General features: G+C 36.1%; 4 protein-coding genes across 4 annotated transcripts; 3 read left to right on the top strand and 1 right to left on the bottom strand.

Moving 5' to 3' along the window:
• Window positions 1–3475: 3475 nt before the first annotated feature.
• LOC120274965 lies at window positions 3476–7164 on the top strand. The gene is given in 13 exon segments (XM_039281497.1): window positions 3476–3533; window positions 3671–3920; window positions 4047–4142; window positions 4250–4420; window positions 4750–4757; window positions 5051–5184; window positions 5292–5323; window positions 5325–5432; window positions 5434–5462; window positions 5592–6153; window positions 6220–6332; window positions 6417–6660; window positions 6793–7164. Coding segments are annotated over 13 exon segments (2016 nt in total). The 5' UTR covers window positions 3476–3480; the 3' UTR covers window positions 7009–7164.
• Window positions 7165–8677: 1513 nt separating this feature from the next.
• Window positions 8678–16814, top strand: LOC120274704 (protein RRP6-like 2). Its single transcript, XM_039281232.1, is given in 15 exon segments — window positions 8678–9488; window positions 10793–10948; window positions 11946–12104; window positions 12183–12266; window positions 13371–13450; window positions 13565–13615; window positions 13735–13834; window positions 14015–14097; window positions 14249–14294; window positions 14758–14845; window positions 14945–15114; window positions 15203–15481; window positions 15586–15702; window positions 15911–16336; window positions 16338–16814. Coding segments are annotated over 15 exon segments (2763 nt in total). The 5' UTR covers window positions 8678–8810; the 3' UTR covers window positions 16584–16814.
• Window positions 16815–17535: 721 nt separating this feature from the next.
• On the top strand, window positions 17536–19010 carry LOC120274975 (inner centromere protein). The gene is given in 3 exon segments (XM_039281504.1): window positions 17536–18066; window positions 18622–18678; window positions 18680–19010. Coding segments are annotated over 3 exon segments (603 nt in total). The 5' UTR covers window positions 17536–17634; the 3' UTR covers window positions 18794–19010.
• A 2625-nt stretch (window positions 19011–21635) lies between these two features.
• Window positions 21636–24192, bottom strand: LOC120274801 (small nuclear ribonucleoprotein-associated protein B'-like). The gene is given in 4 exon segments (XM_039281339.1): window positions 21636–21931; window positions 23234–23434; window positions 23436–23626; window positions 23628–24192. Coding segments are annotated over 3 exon segments (834 nt in total). The 5' UTR covers window positions 24087–24192; the 3' UTR covers window positions 21636–21931; window positions 23234–23250.
• Window positions 24193–24799: the final 607 nt, after the last annotated feature.

The following is a 24799-nucleotide window of genomic DNA, read 5'->3' on the forward strand; positions in this document are numbered from 1 at the left end:
ATTGTCCAAAATCTTCAATGAATTGTGATGATGACACCACTTACAATCCCAAAAGATTAAAATCGGTGGTGTAGGAACACTTCACAAAACAAGAAAATTCGTGGAGAGTGGAAAGCAATATGTAATTATTGCAAAAAACAATGCTTGGTGGGAAGTCTAAAAATGGAACCACTCATTTTCATGATCACCTTAGAAGATCTCCAAAATGAACACACAAAGACCTTAAACAACAACTTCTATTATCAAAGCAAAACAAGGTGGATGGAACAACAACACTTAGCAATTATGCCTTTAACCAAGCTTTGACAAGAAATGAGCTAGCTCGAATGATAATCGTGTATGAATACCCTTTATCAATGGTTGATCATGACTGCTTTAGGAGATATTCCTCTCTCCTCCAACCATTATTTAATATTGTTTGTCGGAACACAATAAGGAATGATATCCTTAAAATGTACGAAGAAGAGAAGTTGAAAACAATGAGAATGATTGAAATAAATGATAATAGAGTTGCAATTAGAAGTGATATGTGGACATCTGATCACCAAAAAAAAGGATACATGGCCCTTACTGCTCACTTCATTGATGACTGTTGGGCTTTACAAAAACGGATCCTAAGGTATGATTTTATTTATAATTTATTGATAATTTGGTATGTTATAATTCATAATTTTATTTTTTATTTTTCTTTCATGCCTTTAATTATTTTAAGTTATTTATATGAATATTGGCTTAATATATGTTTAGGTTTTGTTATGTCCCTGCCCCACACACAAAAGAAGTAATTACTGAGGAGTTAATGAAGATACTATTAGATTGGGGAATTGATGGAAAATTATCTACAATCACTTTAGATAATTGTTCTGCCAACAATAGTGTTGTCAATCTATTACTTGATCGGCTTCAACCAGGATCACTTTTATTTTGCGGTGATTTTTTCCATATGCGTTGTTGTGCACATATTTTAAACTTGATTGTCAAGGATGGGTTGGATGTGACTGGAGATGGTGTTGATAGAATTCGTGAAAGTGTTCATTTTTGGATAGCTACTCCAAAACGAATAGAGAAGTTTGAAGAGTGTGCTCAATAATTACGTGTCCCAACTTCAAAAAAATTGTGTCTTGATTACAAAACAAGATGGAATTCAACATATTTAATGATTGATACATTCCTCTCCTATAAAAATGTGTTTAGCCATGAAAGACAAAGAGAGTTAATGTGCAAGGTTTCACCAACAGAGGCAGATTGGGATATGGCAAAGATAATTGCTGAAAAATTGCAACTTTTTAATGAACAACTGAGATTTTTTCATGCACAAAGTATCTAACGGCAAACATTTATTTTCCAAAGATTTGTGAGATCAAATTTGCGTTAACTGAATGCCTTTATGATTCTAATGCGGTTGTTGCATTGATGGCTACAAGGATGTTAGAAAATTTTGATAAATATTGGAGTGTAGTTCATGGCTTCATGGGAATATCTACGGTGTTTGATCCAAGGTACAAGAAATGCATGTTGGAATATCACTTTTCCAAAATATATGGAGATGTTTGTGATGTTGCAATTGATAGAATTGATTCTATTTGTTGTAACTTTCTTTCTGAATATCAAACAAAATATTCAGAATTTGGAGTTGGAAATAACACTGTATCATCGTCTACATTGGCTCAGAAAAAGGTAGAAGTACTCAAAAAAAGTCAGAATTTGATTTTTATTTAGAAGAAGATGTTTTACCGAGATGAAATAATTTTGATATATTGCAATAGTGAAAGACTGCCGGTGTTAAAAATCCGATTATGTAAAGGATTGCCAAAGATTTATATGTTATTCATGTCTCAACAGTGGCTTCAGAATCTACATTTAGTATCGGCAGTAGATTGTTGAGTGCATCTCGTAGTAGACTTCATCCAACTATGGTAGAAGCTTTAACTTGTGCCCAAAATTGGTTGGTGAATCAATTAAAAGGTAACTTAATTATTATTATTTTTATCTCACCTTTTATTACAAATTTGATTTGCATATTGTTTTTTTTACTAGATCCAAATACAAATTCATTGGAAACTACTTCAACTTGTATGGAGGAAGATGATATCAATTTCATAGCTTTGACTTGGTAAATTATGTTGTACATAAGTATATATATATTACTTCTTTCATATTTATATATCTTTATAGAATTCTTATTTAGATATTTTCTCTTTTTTGTTTACTTTTTTATAGGATTGATAAAGGGATCGAGAACTACTCCAACTTGTATGGAGGAAGATAATGTGAATTTTATGGCTTTTGACTTGTAAATTATGTTGTACATAAGTATATTACTTATTTCGTATTTATTTATCTTTATAGAATTCTTATTAAGATATTGTCTCTTTTTTGTTTACTTTTTTTTAGGATTGATAAAGGGAGATAAGCTCAAGATGACAAGATGTTTCTTATTAATGTTATTTCATTAGTAATGGAAGTTGAACTATGTTTTCATTTAACTTAATTATTCTAGAAAGTTGATTTGTGTGAATTTAAAAACAAGTTGTTTTTGTATGATTATGTTCTTCATGTTTTGATTAGTAATGTTATGTTTTTATTTGACTTAATTGCTTTTATTAGCATGTAATGTAATGTAATGTTGGACTATGTAATGGTTATGTTGGACTTAATTGCTTTTGATTAGTTACTTTTGTATGGTTAGGTTTTTGGTATTTTTTTAAGTAATGTGATGTTGGATTTGGAGTCTTGGACTATGTTTTTGATATTTTTATTTGACTAAAATTGTTCTAATATTTTCTTATAATTTGAGGTGAATAGTTTGTTGTGTTGTTATATAATTTGTACCATTTGTTATTTAATGTGATATTATATTTTTGTAATTATTGATGTAAATGAACTAAAAATAATAGAAATTTTTATTTTTTTTATCTCAATTCTTGTAAAGGCGGAGTGGGGCGAGTGTAAAAATCCATGGGTCGGGTATAGTATTGAAAATTTAAAAAAAAAATAGCGGAGCGGGACTAGACGGGCGGGCAGGGGCGCGGGCCAGCCACCGCCCCCATTGCCATCTCTAACGATGAGGTGTGAGTGCATGATACTTCAATATTTCCACTAATATATTTCACAATTCTTCACATCTTTGAAAATATACATTTCATACTGAAAATAATTTAATAATAACAATAAAACTGTTTATTTTCAAAATGTATACTAGTTTTACAATATTTTGTTTTTGATATATTTAACCTGCATTTAATCTAGTATATATTATAATAAACATGGCTAGGTGGAATAGTGGTAGCATGAGTTTCCAACACGTGGAGAAGCTGCATGCAGGGGAAATATCCACGTGGCTTGTTATGTAGAAATCCACGTCGCTCAAGCAATGCATACAAGTCTAACAACAGAAGTATCTCTCAATGATCTAGTTCCTTGCATCTTAATTTTTCATAAGATCAATAGATCCAAGGCATGCAATCAATGGGAATGAAGATGAGAAAGCACTTATCCTCCATTGCCAATCACCTCCTCCAAAGATGTTCTCAGTATAACATTCATCTCTCTCTATATATATGTATATATTTGTATACATTATAATATCAGAAGTTCTTGTGACCTTTTTTTATGTAGAATTAATATATATATATATATATATGATGAATATGAAATGAAATTCTTTCAGGATAGAGGGCAGAACAGTGGAGGATCTGGTGAAGGAGTTTGAGAGAGGATTGAAGCCAGAATTGCAAGGAGAAGCAGAGAAATACTACTCAAAGAAATTAGTTGAGTTTTGTAGCTTAAAAGCTGTTGAAAAACTATGTGGCTGCATTGGGGAGAAGATCTCTGATGAATCCTTCTCTCGTTTGTCATTTGATATGATGCTTTCTTGGGAGAATCCATGTTGCAGTGATGAAGACCAAAGTTCCCATTCAGTTTGAACCTAGCTTTATCCAATTCTTTCATTTTTTCCCCTTTTTTTTTCCAGGGATTAGTTAGGTTTGTTAATTCTATTCTTGTTATGAATTCCTTGTTCTTTTTTTTTTTTCAAAATCAATTAGGAAAACATTGCAAAGGAGGAGGAGGATAGAAAGGAACAAAGTGGTACTGTTGAAGATGATGTTCCTCTTTTCTATTCAGATATTATGCCATTATTAGTGAGTTATTGTGTTTATAATATTGAATTGAAAATTTTTAGAGAACTTTAGGCTGTGTATGAATTTATGAAGTATATATACATATATATATATATATATATTGATAGGTGGATGAAGAGAAGAGTGTTGGTGAAGATGCATTTGTATGGTTGGCATCTTTGCTTCCTGTTATAGCTGATGTTGTTAATGCCCGGTTTGCTTTTGAAGCAATGACGGCGTCCACAGCGAATCGTCTTCATTTTCCGGCTTATGATAGATATCTCAAAGGAGATTCACAAGTAATTCATATATATCTCACACTTAATAATTAGTTTTCAATCTTTCAATATGTATATTGTAGAGTGTTTCTGCAATTCATTGCTATTTTTATTTAGATGAGATAAGGAAGTAATTCATTTCTCGCATTTTATTTTTCTGCTTTCCGATGTATTGCAGAGTGTATAACTTTGAGTTTTCTGAATATTTGCTTTAATAGATTGGCTTAAATTAGTGAGCATGAACAACATGCATGTATAATCAGAAATACATGCATGAATTTATTGTTGATGTTCTGTGTCTGCAGCATAGTATCTTCATTTTTTGGCTTTCAATGGATTTATGAAAAAAGATGTACAAGTTATTCATCCATCACAACTTATTTTTTCCTGCTCGGGCTGTTCGAATTATATATTTAATGTATTTGTATATTTGGTTGGGATCTGGTCTAAATTTCCACTAATTTATACCCTGTTCTGCATAAAATTGTTTCATTAATTCAGTGAGTGATTCAGGGAAATATGTGACACTTTTAAAAGATTGAAACTTGTTTAGTATGCTAAGATTAGAAATCTGATTTTAATTATGATAATGCCATGCTATTGATCATTCTCGAATTCCTGAACCTTAACCTGCATTTTGTTTCCATTTAGATGCATCGAATACCTGCAGAAACAAGCGCCACCGACAGGTTTTGAGCTAGCAGACGATGAGTTCATTTTACACATTGAAGGAACTGCAAGAACGCAGAGAGTGATACGCCACATCGGAGGAACAAGCTGGCCTGGTTTGTATCATATTTTGAGATGTTCGTTTTGATGTAATAAATATAGCTTGATCATCAGATTAATGATTGATTTGAGATTAATTTTCAATATGTTACTTCCTTTGCAGGGAGACTCACATTGACAAACCTCGCACTTTATTTTCGAGGCTTCTGGAGTAATATCTTATGAAACTGCTTTAAAGATTGATCTCTCAAAACCTGACCTGAATCATCAAGTGAAGCCGGCTTCTACTGGCCCTTGGGGAGCTCCCTTTGTTCGACAAAGCAATAACCTATGAGTCCTCTGATATGTAAGTTATTTTTTTTTTTACAAAAAAAACTTCAAATCATAATGGAAAAATTACTGAAATGAATACATGATTATATATATAGTAACACAAAGTTGATGCATGATCATTGCTTCCCAGATTGGAACCTGTTGTTTTAGAGTTTCCAGAAATGACGAGCTCCATTAGACGTGATCTTTGGTTGACACTAGTTAAAGAAGTCATCTTATTGCATCAATTTATATCTAGCTTTAAAATAACTTATCCGACACAAGCATGGGAGATGCAGGCGCGAACCGGTTTGGGAGTATTCCGGCTTCATGCAGCAAGAGAGTTGCTAAGAATATCACCACCATCTCCAACCAGTTTCCTGATTTTCTCATTGTTCGATGAGCTGCCCAAGGGTGATTATGTGCTAGAAGAATTAAGCAACAGCTTGAAGCAAATGGACAGTGTACACCCGTGTAGCGCAGCTTCTATATTGAAAAGTTTAAACATGACTCACCCAATTGAGGTTTCGAAGACAAGTGTGGAGGCGAAGGAATGTATCAGTGAGCAAACAAGCTCCCAAGCCGACTCATTTGCCACTTTGGACATGACTGTTAATCAAGCTAGGGAGGAGGCGAAGGAGGTTCGTGTGGCAAAAGCTACTGTTGAATCTATGAAAGAGGAAGGCATTGCCGATAGCCTCCTTATTTTAGCGGTAAGATTTTTCACCTGAAACATAATGTAGTTTCTTAGCTTATGAACTTAATTTCAAAAATTACAGGAGTTACTGAGTCCATTGAGAGATTTGCTACCATGGTTGCAAAAAATCCTTACATGGAAGAGACCGGCAATCACTGTCTTTGTAATCGCTGTTTCTCTGATTGTCATTTACGAGTAAGTTCTCCAGTTGTTCTATTCATTAGATTGATCTTTACCGGCAATTTAAGTATATATAATTCTTTGTATTTGTACATATAGGGAATGGGTTGGCATCACATTAGCAGTTTGTGTGATTTCATTGGTTGGGATGATGATTCGGGCGAGACGGGAAAGGATTAGCAATAATCGTCAGGAGATTGTAGTCTCTACCTCATCTGATAAAACAACGGTCGAAAGCATCGTTGCAGCTCAACATAGTTTGAGAAGTGTGCATGATATGGTCAAGAATATGAACATCACTTTATTGAAAATTCGAGCAATACTTGAATCCCGAGCTCCAAAGGTATTCTATTTGAATTAATACTTGTATATGTTTCATCGTCGATAAAAATAATTAACGGACAAATTATTTCTGCTGATGGAAACATTGATTATCAGTAAATGATTTTCATTTGTTCAATATGCAAAAATGCAGCAAGCAAACCAGGTGATGTTGTCCTTGACTGCATTGGCCATGGTATTAGTGGTGATACCATTCAAGTTCATACTAATGCTCTCAGTGATCACCACCTTCACCGCGACATTGAACGCCGGAAAATCTACGTCAAGCTCGCAAGGCCAAGGCCACCGACGGTTTCGGGAGTGGTGGGAGTCTATTCCTATTGTTCCGGTTCGAACCATTAACACTTGAACCTCTGCTATATGAGTTTGGATGATCATTGCTGAGCTAGGATTGTGTTAAACATGTTCCAGACTATGCATGTATTTTACTTATTATGTACTCATACATGTTCATCACTCAATTTGAGCATACCCTTTTATTTGTATATACACTTTGTTGTAGCTTTTACCGGTGAATTAGTAGTCAATTCCAATGTTGAGATGTTTTAATTTTTCTCATGTGAGTGTTCAAAATAAATAAATAAATAAGAATGTGAATGAAGATATGCTTATTCTCATTTTCATACTATTCCCATTTTGTGAATGCAAATTGTGCTGCTCCATCACCATGTCATGCTTCTTCTCTATGTTAATTTGACATCCGGGTTCTGAAAATTAACTAACGGGTTTGGATTAAGAATTCGTTTGCTATGATCCAAACCCGACAGTACCAAATTTTGATTTACAAATCTATTTTTAAAGTTATACATTTTACATGTTAAAAAATAACTAACTTCTACAAATATTTATAAAAATCAACGTATTAATTTTTAAGTCATTTTTAAAGTCATATATTCATAAAAAATCAAAGTATGATTTGGATAAACAAACATTTTTTTTTAGTGTTCGTTAAATATGAGTATAATCACCAAAATAATCCATATACTTTTTTCTATACTCTTTGTGCTACTCTTTACTCAAAAATCGCTCACGACTGAGTCTTTTTATTTTTTTGAAAATATCGCTACTTGAGTTAGAAATGATCTCATCTAGTCACTCTACTTTTAAAAATGAATTCAAACTTAGTCCCATCTGGTTTGATCGTTTTTAAAGTGGAGAGTGATCATGGAAGATTTTAGCCCAAGTGGGCACGTTTTTTAAAAGTAGAGGGACTAGTCGAGAAACATTTACGCAGTAGAGAGCAAAGAGAAGAAAAAGTAGAAGGACCAATTAGGGTATTATACCTTAAAGATGCTTAATTGAAATTATGAAAAAGCAATGGTGTTGGGTCAGATTTTTAAAAATGTTTAATTGAAATTATGAAAAAACAAAGGTGTTAAGTCAAAATTTTAAAAGATTATTAAGCTATTGTAAGTAACTAATGTACTATCATATTTTTTTAACACTATTTATAAAGTGTCACTTGTTGTTTTTGTTTAAAAAAAACTGTCCTCTATCCCCTTGGTTTCTGTAGGCAAAAACTCAAGTACTCCAAATTAATTTCCAAAAAAATCTTAAATTATAGATATTTAGGTGGTTTTTCTTCTCATATATATATATATTATTACTTAATGGATGAAAAATAAATAAAAATATTTGAGAATATAAGAAAAAAATAAATAAATTTTTACGATTGGAGGCATTGTTAACAGCCCTCATAATTAATTTGCTAAGAATTATTATTATAGTGAAATATAAAATTATACAGGGGCATCACTGCAATTTCCCTACTTCAGTGAAAAGTGAAAACCATCTTATTGGATCCGGATGCTGTGATCCGTTTCCAAAAAAGATCCGACCCGTTATCATACATCCGGAAACCAAAAGTCTCCAGTCATCGTAGGACAAGCACAAGAAAACCCCTTGTTTATTATCACTCCTTATTTCACATAGTTTCACTTCATCTTTCCATAAAGGAAAAGCTTCGTCCGTTGTCACAATTGCCGAAGAGGGGGTGTGAAAATATCAATCACGTACTTAACAAGAGCGAGAGAGAGAGAGAGAGAAAAGAAAAGCAAGAGAGCAAGCGAGCTCCTCTAATGGCGCTCCCAAAACCCTAACCCTAGAATCCTGAAACTCGCTTGGTTTGGCTCTTGGAAGCCTTCTTGATTCATGGACGACGATGCATCTCCGCCGTCTCCGGTGAAGCACAAGGTGGATGCCCTTCAAGAACTTGTCTCCCGCCGCCTTTCCTCCTCCGCCACCCGTCTCTCCGCCGCGTCCCGTTCCATCCCCTCCGACAAGGATTTCCATTTTTACAATAACTTCCCCGAGTTCCGCCGACCCGCGAGCTCCATCGCCGCCCGATCAGAGGCCTTTCTGAAGAGCCTCTCCTCCGCCAAACTTTGGGGCGAGAAGCCTGCGCCGGGGTTGCCTGACGATCTCGACGACTACTATGATTGGCTGGTGAACGTCAACGACGATATTCTTGAAAGGTTCTCGGTGTCGATGGATGAATTCAAGAAGTTGAGAGAGAAGCAGGAGGAGGGAGGGAGTTCAACGTTGGAAGACGGTCAAGACGGGTTTCAGCTTGTTTATGGGAAGAAGAAGAGGGTGACCGGCGGACTTCGCGGTGGTGCAGAGAAGGACTCGAGCTATGTAGCTTATGGGGTGAAGGTGGCCTCGAGGGACCAGCAGACGAAGGGGGCGCGTTCCAAGGTGGCGTTCCACATGCCGATGATCACCCGCCCACAAATCCAGTTCAATATCATTGTGAACAACTCCAATAAGCCATTTGAGCATGTTTGGTTGGAGAGGAGTGAAGATGGGACTCGTTTTATTCATCCACTGGTCGGTATTTTATTCCCCCATATTTAGTTGTGTTCATCCTCTTGTCCTTTCAATGGCTGTCCCTTTTATTTAGTAGTTCTTTGATGGTAATACCTGCGGCTGTAGTTTGAATGCTGGTTTTCTCAACGGGAGAATGCTGGGTGAATGCCTTGAAAAGTATTTTTCATCCGTGCTCATGGAATTGGAATTGGTGATAGTTAAGTAGTTGATATCTCCTTACTTGTGGGCCTTATTCAGGAAATCCACAAAATTAATCAGTAGTCACAAATGGATTTTTATTTTCAACAGGAAGAAGTAACACTTTCACTTTGGGGCTTTTAATTCATATTGCTTTCTTATCAAGGTCTAAGGCATTAGCTAGCGAATATCTTTAGATAATTTAAGCTACATAAGGATATCAAGTAAATAAGTGAACTTTGAACTCTTTATGGGCTACATAGGAATTTCTTTAGCCAAAACCATGTGTGAATTATGTTAAATGGCTTGAGAATTGAATTTTTCTTGAAACATTAACTAGACTGCAAGTTTCTTCTCTTTTTCTCTTTTTCCATTGAAAACTGTTTGATTGCTGGGTGACTTGGTTATGTTGGTGTAACTTTGAATGTGGGCAAAATAAGGTTGTATTTTCATGAGCTCTGGTCGACAAATGTTGGCTTTGAAGAATGGATTTACCTTCAATTGACTTTGGTGTTCTCTATATTTTCGGAGCAATGGCTATTTAATTTGATCTGAGGACCATAAATAAATGCTTTTCACACCTTTGCTGGATCTCTCAGTAGTAGTCAGCTGATTGATTCCTTTAAAGTGTATTCATGGTACTCCAAAATTTACCCAATTAGTGATTGTGCAGAATATGATTAAAAAATCACATAAAATGTTGTGTTAGAGGGTATCCTATGTTATCGGTGGAATATATGTGAATATAAGCAATTAAGGGAACACATAGAGAGACTTCTGCTATGTCGATGGATAATCATGATGCATTAGAAAAGATTGTCTTGGTTGCATCATTAACATGCAAGTTGATGATTTCAACAACTTCTTTGACCTAAATTTTGACAACATATCTGATATACAGTGATTCTCAATTCTCTACTTTGGGTCTGGTTGTCGTTTCTCTTAAGCCAAGCATGTTGAATCTGTTCCCTTGTTGCTAAAATAAAATTGGAAAAATTCCTTCTGGCAATGAGATCTATACAAGAAACTTTTTTCAAGAGATTAATTTGACATGTGTGCAAGTGTTGTATCTTTTTTTCTAATTCTGATGTATGCAAATCTAATTGGAAACACTATGTTACCTACAGGAGAAGCTTTCTGTTATGGACTTTGTTGATAGAAATGTTGGTGAAGGTGATCCTGTAAGACCGCTTCCTTTAGAAGACACCCCCTTTAAACTTGTGGATGAAGTGAATGGATTAAAAGAATTATGTGCCAAGTTGCAGGATGCTAATGAATTTGCGGTGAGCTTCAATTGTTTTTCATCTATTAATGTGTGTTTCTGATTTAATTTGTATACAATGCAAGTTGTTTTGGATAGCTTTCCACCACTAGATTGCCAAATTAAGGATTTTATGACTTTTAATACATGTTACCTCATTCAATGTTTTCTTCATACACTAGAATCATCTTTTCGTCTTTACTTGTGGCAGTTACTGTCTTTGTTGCATTTCTCCAATTCTTCTTGGTTAAGATTTGTCAAACAACTCATAGAAGAGTTGGTGGGGCACTCGCTCACCATGTGTGTGTTCATGAGTTTGAGTAGTGTTGGACATAAGAAAAGCTGGCCTGCCCACACTCTTAAAAAAGAAAGAAAGAAAGAAAAAGAATGTTATGCTTTAGCTTTTTAATCCTTTTTCAAAGGAGGCAGCCAATAAAGCCAGTCTAATTTTTGAATCAAATTCTTTGTTTCTATTTATCCTGTATATAATAAAAGTTAAAAGTTCAAATTATAAGGGAAAGGCGAAATGGCTGTTATTGATATTTTCGTGCAATTTATGAATTTAAGTAGACTTCTCTTCTCCTTTATGTATTTTGACCCTTTGTTTTATAGGTATAGTTGTTCTTTCTATGAAGGGTGACCTTCTAGCTACCATAGTACTTAATAATTCCCCAGAATAGGCTGAAAAGCTAATGCCTGAGTTCTTTTCTGTGTGGAATTCTTCTGAGAATTCTTTGGTAATCATAGTTATACATAGCCGTGGTTGGTTATTGCCCTGCAGAAGGACTTTATAGGAAATGATATCTCTAGATTGCCGATGCTGTTATGGTTGTCATTTAAGCCATCATACATTATTTGCTTATCTGCTGGTATTATCTTCCTTGTAAATGGATTATTACTGTCACATGCCATATTCCAGAGCAAGCATCTCCAAGTAAACTAGGATGAAATTCTCCTTCTGAATGTGGCAGGAGTAAGCTTTTATTTATTGAATTGTGGTTTTTCCCTCCAATTTACAGGTTGATTTGGAACACAACCACTATAGGTCATTTCAAGGGCTCACTTGCTTAATGCAAATCTCTACACGAGAGGAAGATTTTATAATTGACACGCTTAAATTGCGAATTCATGTTGGTCCATATCTGAGAGAAGTGTTCAAGGATCCGTCAAAGAGAAAGGTTTATTTTTCATCCTCTCTCAATGTGTCATAATTTCTCAATGTACAGAACTCTGTTTATATTTTTCTGCTAAATTAGGTTTTGCATGGGGCGGACTCTGACATTATGTGGCTTCAGCGAGATTTTGGCATATATGTGTGCAACCTTTTTGACACTGGGCAGGTCTTGACCTTTAATTTCATACGCTTTGCTTGCGGTTGGATCCTTTTGTTTTATAATACTTTAGATGACTGTTCAGTACGTTGAACTTCTTACTGCTTTATTAGACTTCAAATATCTCAACCATGATGGGCTAGCATGGCTGTTTCTTTTTTTTTTTTCTGATTTAATTATTTTTTTATTGGCCTTCAACATATAGATTGTTTATTTAAAATAATTATGGAATAAACTCTATTTTCCTTGATATGGACATGATTTACTTCCTGTTTTCATTTGTTATTCAACTTGACAAAAATGGTTACCATGTTAGAGCTTAAGTGGCTACTAATCGAAGTTTTTTTCCCAAATCTTGTTGAAATTTCTTAAATTTGCCTGGTAAAAGTTTTTTGCTTGAATGGATTTTAAAACTTCCATTGGAATGGAAAATGAAGAGTGAGCTAAACTCATACTGGACTAAATGTTTATCTCATGATAACTTTGTTTCTGATATGAGACACATGCTTTCTTTAGTAAGAAACTTGTCTAGTGAAAGATTAGTGACCTTGAGAAGGTTATTATATCTTGATTGGTTGCTCCGAAAATAATTTTGGTGTTACTGAAAAATGAAGGTAGGAGAGGAAATATTAGTGAGATCTTTAGAATTCAAGTGCCACAATATTTCAATTGTTTCTTGACCATCTGATCTGAATAATGAGATGCAAATCCTGTGTCCATTCAGAGCTTGATAGTTTTATATTTTTGGGCTAATTGAGAGGGAGGCCAATTATTTCTGGTTCATTGATTCTAGGACCTGTAGTCCTTGATTTTACATTTACCCTGTCTTATTGTTTGTTAGTTAAAGGAAAAGCTGATAGAGATGAAATATGAGCTTTATTTTCGGGAGTAATGTTAACCAATTCATTGTCTTTCTGGGTGACAAGTTTCCTAGTTCACTACATACTGACATATTAAACTCATGTTCTATAATCAATTTGATTTATCAACCCACATATGGGAATGACACCTATGAAAAGATAACCTGAAGTGCTTTTCATTGTTTGTTAGTAAACCAGTGTTTGCAATCTACTTCTCTTTTGCTTATGCTGGTTACCTTTTTCAACTGTGCAGGCATCAAGGGTTCTACAATTAGAAAGGAATAGTTTGGAGTATCTCCTGCATCACTTTTGTGAAGTTAGGGCCAACAAAGAGTAATTTCTTCTTCTCCAATTTTTTCTTGATCATGTTCTGATTTAACTATACTATTCTCTTTGTTACCGATGGATATATGACTTCTCCATTTCTCTGTTTTTTTTTCTCTGCAGATATCAGACTGCAGATTGGAGACTTCGTCCTTTGCCTGATGACATGATCAAGTAAAGCGTATTTGTGTTTCTTTAGTTCTTTTTTCAATTGAAACCAACAAATGAAGATTGTCTATTCTAAAACTCTGTTCTAGTTTATAATTTGTTTGAACTGGAACATGTGTTGACAGGTATGCCAGGGAGGATACGCATTATCTCTTATATATATATGATTTAATGAGAAAGGAATTGCTGAAGAACTCCACAGATGAGAAGGACCTTCTGGCAGAGGTTCAGCTCTTGATTTTCTATGTTTATTTTTTCTTTGCTCTTTGTTAAGTAAGCATTACAAAACATGTTTTTTTATTGCGTCAACATTCAAACTTAAAGGGTGGTGTTGGCTTGGGGTTTGGTTGGTTGGTTGAATTTGTTTTGGGAGGAGTTATGAAATTTGTCAGTGTGTTTATGCAGGTTTATGAGCGCAGCTATGAAATTTGCTGGCAACTTTATGAGAAGGAACTCTTGACAGATACATCATACCTATATATATATGGGTTCGTTGCTTACCATTCACAAATTATTGAGTACAATTTCCCATTTATGCTATGATAACTCGATGTATTCTGTTGCTAGATTAAGGCCAGGGCTTCTTTATAATTAATTATCCGATTCCAATGATTGTTATTCTAACTTCTATGGTGACAGGTTAAAGGAAGCTGATTTTAACTCAAGCCAATTGGCTATTGTTGCGGTAAGTGTCTCTTCCTCTCTTCTACCATTCTGGATCTTAATAGCAGAAGATCTGTTTTGAACCTTGTCATCATCCAGTGGATTGACAACCTTGAAAGTCGATATGGTGAACTTTGCAATTTCTTAACCTATCATTAGCTATCTTCTGATTGATAACCGAGGCCATTTGATTCCTACAATTTTTCTTGTGATAGCTGATAAAATGTCCATAGAGTCAGTTTGTTGTTATTCTTTCTAGGTACCATGCAGCTCTTTTATCCAAAAAACAAAAACAGTTTAGGGAGCTGAAATTAACTATAGTAGGAATTTACTTACAGTCCTTTTAAATTTGAGTAAAAGGGTACCAACTCAGTGTTATTTTTCCCTATATCTTTGGTTTGCACTTTGATAGTTGATAAATGGTTGCGCAGTCCGAAAAGGCAATAAATGTTTTTAAAGTATAATTTTTTCTGTTTTTATTGCAGGCATTATTCCAATGGAGAGACAATGTTGCTCGTGCTGAGGATGAGAGCACTGGCTATGTATTACCAAATAGATTACTACTTGAGATTGGTACTATAATTCAATTATCTTTATTAATTACAACTTTGCTCTAGTTTATGTATCTATATGAATTTTACTTATATTATTTCATATTGTTTGTCTGAAAAGCACGACAGATGCCTGTTTCTTCCAATAAGTTACGGCGATTAATGAGATCAAAGAACCCCATCATTGAGCGGCATTTTGACTCTCTTGTTAGTATTATTAGGAGCGCAATTCAGAATTCTGCTGCCTTCGAAGATGTTTCTGAACAACTGAAGAAAGCACGGTTGGAATATGTAAGTCTACTGAAGAAACAACTGAAGATGTTTCTGAACAACTGAAGTCTGTTTGGTCAAAGGAATTATATCATTTTATTGTTTTCAGTTGGAAGCACAAAAATTGGAAGCAAATGGCGGCAACTCTGTACCAACAGAAGCAGCGGATCATATGGATGTGACCACTGCTCAAGCAGATGTTACTAGTGCTAATGACACTAGTTTAATCCAGTGTGATGTAGAACAGGCTGTCACTTCTGCAGATATTAAGGATAATCAAGTAGATAGCTTCCATTCCATACCATTGCCTATGACAGATTGCATCATCAGGCAATCTGAGATAGCTAAAGCAGCTGATAGAGAAAAGCTCGATGACCATAAAATTGAGGTTACAATTAACAGACATCTGTTTGAATTCTGTTTCAGAATGTTAATGACATTACCTCCAAAATCAATTCTGGTTAGCTTAATAGATTTCTGTTCTTCTTGCAGGCTAAACCACCAGCTGCTCAAATATCGAGAAAGTCCAGTAGTGCTTTATCATCAATGTTTCGAGCTACATCTTCCAAGAGGAAGGTTATGATTGATAGTGTTGCCACTGCTGAACAGGTATTTCTCATTAAACCATCTAATGAAATTTGATGTTTCAAATATCATTTGTTGCTTTTGCTTGATGGGATTTTCTTGTTGCTGATTTACGTGGTAGGTAATTTACTTAGAAGACGTTTTTTTTACCATATCTTTTTTTATCTACCGTGTTAATCTATTCATTTTTCTGGATTCTCACCATCGCATTCTCATGGAAATGTGTCTTCAGAGCAAGAACGTGAACAAGGTTGACCAGATAGAAGCTTCATTTGTTCCGCCATTGCATTCATTTAGTGGACTGGAGAAAAACACCAGGCAATCACATCCAGAAATGGATAATAACACAAGACAAGCACATCCAGAAAACATGCAACAAAATGATAGTCAGCCATCCACCGCGACCGGTTTGGATGAAGTGATTCCCTTGGAAAATGAAACGGGGGACTGCCAGATGGCTGAGAATAATCTAAAACACAGGGCATGGTTTCCTCGGCTCCCGGAAAATGGCAGCAACACAGACTCTAAGACAGAAACAAGGATCGAAGAAGCTCCAATGTCACTATCAGAACTCTCCTCTAGTTTTCAGCAGTGCTTTAAATCACTAAACGAAATGAAAGGTGGCAAACGCAACCAACGGTCCGCCCAGCAACCAGTGGATCTCAAATCCTCAGTTCAGGCCATTTGATTACGCTGATGCAAGGCAGCAGATCAGGTTCGGAGAAGGTGGAAGAGCTGGTGATGATGCCCGGGGGTCGCAAGATTCAGTGAGAAGCCGAAAAGGAGCAGTGCGTGGTGGTACTACCACTGCCCGTGAAACGGATTCACGGGCAAGTGAGTTTCAGCAACCACGGCGGAGGCAAGCATTTCCGCCCTCAGGTAACCGAAACGCCACTTTTCGCTAGAAAGTGTGGCCCCCTGGGGTTTTTGTATGTTGTTGCTTGCTTCTCCATCAATATCCAAATGGGAACAAATAATAGTTGGCATTCTATTTGTGCCCCCCTTCCCCTGATATCCCTTTCATTTGGTCAACCTGTTCTGCTCGTTGAAGTGGCAGGATGTGTTGCACAGTGATTTTTGGCATGTGGTTTTGGGTTCTTCACAAGGGAAAATTAATCAAATCAGAAGTTTTTTTAGCTCCCTTATTTAATTGCTTTATATATCCTTTTTCTTAATGGCTAAATGTTTTGCCGAGAAGCATTTAAGATATTTAGCGCCTTTTTTTTTAATTACTTGCATGTCATTAGAAAATTCGGTAATAGCTGATATACTCTCAGACAAAGCAGTTATCATATCTACTTGCTTGTATATTTTTAAGATTAAAAATCAATTTATAAACTTGATAAAAATATATATTATTTTTTGTTTTTTTAATTTTTACTTTCAAAAATAAGTAGCAGAAAATAATTTCTTATTTTACAAAAAAATTTAATTGATTTTTTATTAAGCTAATAAAAAAGATTTATGAGGAAACTGATATCAGTTTTATTATAGAACAATGTAAATTTATTTATTTTTATTTTTTAGAGGGCAAGCAAGTAAAAAACCATTAATATAAATTTTAATAGAAATGTATTTTTCCCAGATCCTTCATCTTGATTCAACAAATTTATCTCACATTCCAAAACAACAACCCAAAAAGTAAATTATATATACATATATAATCATTTTCATTAATCAAAGATTCAAAATAGTAGAGAGTTTAGTAAGCAATTAATGACTCAAATAATAATAATAATAATAATAATAATTTAAAGCGCTGTATAGTAAAAGAGAGAAAATAAATAAATAAAAAAGTTTGAGAAATTATTTAAATGCAATATACACTTTGCCAAATCTTAACTGAAAAATTTAGTAAATCATTAGTGAGTTTTTAGGGTTTTGTCATTTGGAGAAGAAGAAGACGACTGTACGTACCATCGTGGTCTCTCTCTCTCTCTCTCTCTCTCTGTCGCCATGGCAGCTGCGCTGCTCATCCGCCTTCGTTGTTCTTCCATCCTCTCTCGCCCTTCTTCATCCATCTCCATCCGCTCCCTATCCTCCACCCACAATGCACCACCACCTTCACGCCGGCATCCACCCCCTCCGCCGCACGATTTCTCCTCGTCGTGCGCATTTCTAGGGTCCTGGGAGAAGCCTGATGATCCTAGAGTGGCACAGGCGAGGCTGGATCACCTCCGAAAGGACTATAAGCGCCAGGTAAAGCAACTGCGGAGAGAGTACGCCCACGATGTGGAGCTTTTGAGGGTGGAGAAGCAACGCAAGGATGAGGCCCGGCGCGAGGCCGCTCGCCTCGCCAACGAGCAAAGAAGAGCCGCCAAGGCTGCGGCCGCCGAGACTCGTGCTGCAGAGCGTATTGCCTTCCAGGAGGAGTTCCGTCAAACGCTTGTAAGCTCTCCCCTCCCCAATAATTTTAGGGTTTAGATCTATTTTTCATTTTTCATATAATAATCTGCTTGTTCATCGATCCACCTCTTTGCTTATACTGAGTTTCAAAAGAACAAATTTATCTCACAAGTTCCTTAGATTTTTCCATGAAACACACTGTGCTGATCCTTCTTTTACTTGTAGTTTTAGCAGTGAATATGGTGGTTTATTTTGATGGCTTTCATTTCCTTCTCTTTTATCAATATGTGTGTGTGTGTGTGTGTGTACATTGTCATGAAAGAAGAAAGGAGACATTTTTGCATTTTTTAGAGCTTCAAGTAATGTTAGTACTGAAATGAAGATATTTTCAGGGAGGCTTCTCTTCTTTTTCAATATAGTATAAGTGAAACTTTATTTTGTTGGGCAGGAATGATGTGTTTAAAATTAAATTGAGGTTCTGTTATCCATTGTTGGATCTCAATATGGACTTTAGTAATAATAAGTTGGTTGCTGCTTAGTTTCTATTTCAATGTGCTCTTGGAGTGTATTATGACTTTGGATGTTGATTCCAAACAGTTGAAAGAAAGAGCTGAGAAGCTGGAACTTTGGAGGGCAAGGGAATTGCAGAGAGAGAAAGAAGAAGGCTGAACAGAAAGAACTTCTGCTTCGGCAGAGCTCAATGTGGGTTGCAGAGGAAAAATCGGAGAAGAGGATACTTGACGCCATAACTGCTATAACTGCCCTCTAGTTTTTCGCTTGTACCCTGGTTTGTCATTGTAAAACTTTCAGTCTCCCATGCTGTTTCTGCCCCTTGATGTCATAACACAGAGAATGGTGTTTTATGGGTTTATCATCACATCCTCTCTGGTGAACTATATATAGCAAAGCCTCAAAGGGAAAAATTTTATTATCTCGACAAATCTACCTTGAAGGTTTGAATTCCATTCATTTGCATTGAAGATTAATCACTCGCAGTTTGTTTTCTGATGATATGTTGATGTTGTCTGTCTGAAAGGGTGTATGTCTCATGACCATGCATGCAGCACAATGATGGGCTTATCTTGAATGACATATCCACAGTTGTCTGTGGATGATCCAAACAATAGCTAGATACATTATTTTGCTAGTCTGTTGGTATTATCTTCTTTGTAAATGGATTATTACTATAATATGCCATATTTCAGAGCAAGGAGCTCCAAGTGTACCGGGATGAAATTCTCCTTCCAAATGTGGCAGTAGTAAGCTGCTTTTATTTATTAATTTGTGGGTTCTTTTTTTCCCCCCCTTCAATTTACAGGTTGATTTGGAACACAACCACTATGGGTCATTTCATGGGCTCACTTGCTTATTGCAAATCTCTACATGAGTGGAAGATTTTATGATAAGAATCCTTCAAAGAGAGGTTTTATTTTCATCCTTTCTTTGTGTCATATTTTCTCAATGAGCAAACTCTGTTTCTGTTTTTCTGCTTAGTTAGGTTATGCATGGGGCAGACTTTGACACAATGTGGCATTTTGGCTTCAGCGAGATTTTGCCATATATGCGTACAACCTTTTTGACACCGGGCAGGTCATGACTTTTAATTTCACACTTTTACTCTATGCTGGCAGTTGGATATTTTTGTTTGTAATGGTTTAGATGAATGACTGTTCAGTATGTTGAACTTTTTCCTACTTTATTAAATTTCAAATATCTCAATCACGATGGTCATTGTGGCCACTTTATTTTATTTTATGTTTTATTTTTTTGCTGATTTATTTATATATTGTTGATTAGCCTTCAACTAGTAGACTGTATGTTTAAAATAGTCATGGAATAAACTCTATCTTCTTTAATATTGACATGATTTGCTAACTGTTTTCGTTTGTTATTTAACTGGATATAATAATGGTTGTGATATTAGAACTTAGTGACTACTAATTGAAGTTTGAACATGCTATTTCCCAGATCTTGTTGAAATCTCTTCAATTTGACTTGGAAGGGTTTTTGCATGATTGGGTTTTTCACCTTCCATTAGAATGGAAAATGAAGAGAGAGTTGAACTCAGACTGATCTAAGTGTTTATCTCATCGTAACTTTATTTCTGATACAAGGCACAATTTTTTTGGAAAGAAACTTGTCTGTCTAGGGGAAGATTAGTGACCTTCAGAAGGTTTTTATGTCTTGATTGGTTGCTCCCAAAATTTTTCTGATGTTACTGATAAATGCAGGTGGAAGAGGTAATATTAGTGAGATCTCAAGAATTCAAGTGCCACAATGTTGTACTTGTTTCTTGACCATCTGATCTGAATAATGATATACAAATCCTGTGTTCATTTAGAGCTTGATAGTTTTTTATTTTTGGGACAATCGAGAGGTGGGCCAATCATCTCTGGTTCGTTAGTTCTAGGACCTGTAGTCCTTGATTTTGCATTTACCCTTGTCTTATTTGTTAGTTGAAGGGAAAGCTGAATAATGTTAACCAATTCACTGTCTTAAACGGTGACAAGTTTCCTACTTCACAATGTTCTGACATATACCTCATGTTCTACAATCAATCTGATTTATCAACCCACAGACGGTGAAAGACGACAATGAAAAGATAACTAGTTTGTTTGTAGAACCAATGTATGAAATCCACTTCTCTATTTTTGCTTATAAGGGTTACCATTTTTTTAAACTGTGAAGGCATCAAGGATTCTCTACAATTGGGAAGGAATAGTTTTTGAGTGTCTCCGCATCACTTTTGTGAAGTTAGGGCCAACAAAGTGTAATTTCTTCTCCAATTCGTCTTTGATACTATTCTCTTATTTACCTGATGGATGATTGGCTTTGCCATCTCATTTTTCTGCATATATCAGACTGCAGATTATGAGACTTTTGTTGCCGCCCAGATGACATGATCAACTACTTATGCACTAAAGCATATTTATGATTTAATGTTAAAGGAGTTGCTGAAGAACTACATAGATGAGAAGGGCTTTCTGGCAGAGGTTAAGCTCTTGATTTTCTGTTTTCTTTTTCTAGCTTCTTCATTAGGTAAGTGGTTCCAAACATGTAAAGTTCATGGTGTTCTGTTGGAGTTGGAGTAGAATTTTTTCTTGTGTGTGTGTGTGTGTGTGTGTGTGTGTGTGAGCTATAGACAATGTGTTTATGTAGGTTAATGAGCACAGCTACGAAATTTGCTGGCAGCTTTACAATAAATAACCCTTGACGGATACATCACACCTGTATATCTGTATAATTACCTACTGTTGTTAGATTATGAGAACTCCATGTATTCTGTTGTTAGATTATAGCCAGAAGCAATTACTTTATAATAATTACCTGATTCCAGTGATTGTTATTCTGACTCTTAAGATGAGAGGTTATGAAGCTGATTTTAACTTAAGCCATGTGTTATTTTTTTTAATATTAACCTTTGTTAGACAAAACCAGTCAATATGCATCTAAGCTAACAAAATCAAATTGCTCAAAAGAAAGATTCTTAACATCCCTTAGAACACAGAGATAAACAACAATTTCTGTTTATTTATTTATTTATTTTTATCAAGCAAACACCAGTGGTTGTATCATGCCTGTCAATGAACAAGATAACAAAAAAACAGAAATTACCAGAGAATGATCAACAGAGCTATTGTGATATTTTCAAAATTCCAATAAGTCCTGCATCAGAATGTCATGGTACCATATGTCAAAAGTGAGAAATAAAATCCCTTAGTTACATGAAACATATATCCCGAGCATCAGTTAATAGGTAAATAACTCAGTCAAACTTGATCTCCACTAAATTGCAGATGTAAACAGTTCTACACTAAAATTGGCATTCAAACAGACTCAAACTGAAGAACAATTGCTATGGAAGACATCCCACCAACAACCACACATCTTCAGTCCACAGGTACACCTGATCCAGCAAAGAGAGAAAATACTATATCATAATACTTAACATCATTAACCACATGGTATATGGTTTGATTTCATAATATGTCACACTCAATGAAGAGCAAAAAAAAAAACAACTTACAAGTTTCCAAGCCTAAATCTTTGAAAGTTAGTATCACTGTAAACTGGGCTGAGTTTGCACAAATATCATGGTGTATCAGTATCCACTTATTTAAACATTTAACATATTCCAACAGACTAAAATAGTTCTCACCGGAAAAAAATGTTATTCCACAAGACTTAGAAATCAACAGGTTAAAATAGGTCGGTTTCGCCTGTTCAAAGATACACTCAGGCACATCAGACCACAAAATATCCTATCATGAGATTCATGACCATAAATGTTAACATCTACATTTACATCCTATAAAGCATAAAGACTATTATAAGCTCATAAGTTAAATTCTTTAAAATCTCACCCCAAAATCTATTATCTCTGCTATTATATCCGTCGCAAATTCCATCATCCTTCAATTGCCTTCAAAATTTTTCAAATATTTGTCAACCCCCAAATGCAAGAGATACTAGCTGTGCTTCACAAAAACTTCTTTAATATTCTTCATTTTTAGATGGCCCCAGTTTCACACATACTTACAACTTCAACAAGCAACAAAAGTTTATCTTCTTGACCATCCTCCATTTTTTCAGAAGTAAAGGCTCATTTGATATAAAGCATTCAAATGATTTTAAAATTTCCCCTGGCAAAGCATGTCCTTATAGTTGATAAACAGAAAAAGACTCAAGTTACATGTCCTAGATTTTGGATCATAATTACAGTGCTTAAGAATACATAATAAAGTTCACAATAAACTTGGAACCTGATCCATACCCACACACAGAACAACACATGGATGAAAATCTTCATATAGTTTTTGGCTAATTGCTCGCATCAATAACCAAAATGGCATTGTTGTACTACTACAACAACGACAACAACAACAAAAAATCGGCATAATTACAGCAAGACATAAACATCACCACTTCATGCCAGTAATTCATTTTTCTTCTTGGCCTCTTCTAGTGGTCTAAGCCATCTTCTAGACTTAAATCACAGGTATACCATCCATCAAAAATTCAAAGCCACAGATTTATGCAAGCAGTCATTTTGTTTTTTTGGTTTTGTAGCAACTCATAATGTTCCATACAAAAGCAATGCAAGAAATTCAGATAAGATAAACATTGATATGGAAGTAAAATCCATAAACAGAACAAGATCTAAAATGATTTAATGAAGAAAGATTAACATTTTCCAACAGAAGCACACCTGATAGAAGATCTCAATTACTGTTGGTTTTGGCCTTGTTGCTGAGGATTGGGAGGAGGTGGAGGCATCCCAGCTCTCGGAGGTCCAAAGACAGGGACTCCGCCAGGCGGAGGTGGCATCCCTGGTCTGGGCGGTGGAGGACCCGGCATCCCAGGCCTTGGAGGTGGCGGAGGGCCACGCATCATCTGAGGCGGTGGTGGTCCCCATTGGCCTTTGCCCAAACTGCGGCGGTGGCACAGGGAACGGTCCAGGAGCAGGTGGAGGACCGCCAGGCCTCGTCTGCCCGGGATACTGCACGGGATGAGGCCCTGGAGGACCTCGAGCCAGAGGAGGAGCCTGACCGGGGGCGCTGAACGGACCAGGAGGGCGGATGACGGGCGGTGCGGTATAGGATGGGAACGGGGGGACGGTTCAACTGGGGTTGCATCATTCCGGGGGCGGGGCCGCCAACACCGCGGACCGGCCCAGCGAGGCCAGGCTGGGCCTGAACAAGCGGGGCAGTAGGGACACCACGGCCGGCAGCACGACCAAGGCCGGGGCCAGCAAGTGAGGCGGCAGCGACGGCCTTGGCACGAGAATCATCAGGAGGAGGAGGGCCTTCGACGGTCATAGAGACGACCTCTTCGCCGCGGAGGAGGACAAGGCCAAGTGTGCGGCGCTCCTCACGTTGTTCGGCGAGGTTCTTCTTGGAGACGGGAGGGAGGCGGCGGAACTCCTCGCAGTCACCAATGACGAGGTTCATGTGGCGATCGAAGGCCATGAACTTCCCGACGAGCTGGCGGCCATCCTGGATGGTGATCCGCATACGGTAGTTGATGTACTGGAGCATCTTCGATCCCTTGGAGACCGTCATGGTGGCGAGATCTAGATCGAGCTCTAGGGTTTCGAGGGTTTCGAGGGTTTTGGGGAAGGAGACGAAGAAGCGATCTAGGGTTTTCGAACAGGAGAGGTGAGAGCCACGCACGTGCGGCCTTATTTATTATAGCCTAGGGTGTTAGCGGATTCGGGTGTAATTTTATTGGATTCGGGCATAGAGTTATCGGATCCCGCTTAAATTATTGGCTTTTTAATTTCTTTAGAAAATCAATTAAAAATGGAAAATGCTTTTCTTTAAAAACCCTAAATTTGTTTAAAAATTTCTATGCGCTCTGAATGCTTGTCTAATATTTATGTTTTCTGTACTGTCATGGATTCAGGTAAGACACTCTTTGAATCCGACCCGTTTAACTTTGGACTTTTAAAAAGAAAAATAAATTTTAATATTTTCAAGTTGCATGCAAAAATTAAGAATTAACACCTTTATCTACATATGCCTTCATCTCATATGAGTTAAGATTCAATAAAAACACAAACATTCTATATAATGGATTAAATGCGAATAAACTAAGAAACCGTTTGTAAAATGTTATTTTTTATAAAACTAGTAATTTTGATGTAAACTAGGAAACCAAGTTCGATGGAATTGTTATGGCTCAAATTTTGTATATCTTTTTAGAAAAATATACAAAAAATTCCTTTGATTTTGGTAAAGAAAAACCCTCTCGTTTTTATTGAACAAATGATTAT

Source organism: Dioscorea cayenensis, chromosome 13, assembly GCF_009730915.1.
Source record: "Dioscorea cayenensis subsp. rotundata cultivar TDr96_F1 chromosome 13, TDr96_F1_v2_PseudoChromosome.rev07_lg8_w22 25.fasta, whole genome shotgun sequence".
Taxonomy (NCBI): Eukaryota; Viridiplantae; Streptophyta; class Magnoliopsida; order Dioscoreales; family Dioscoreaceae; genus Dioscorea; species Dioscorea cayenensis.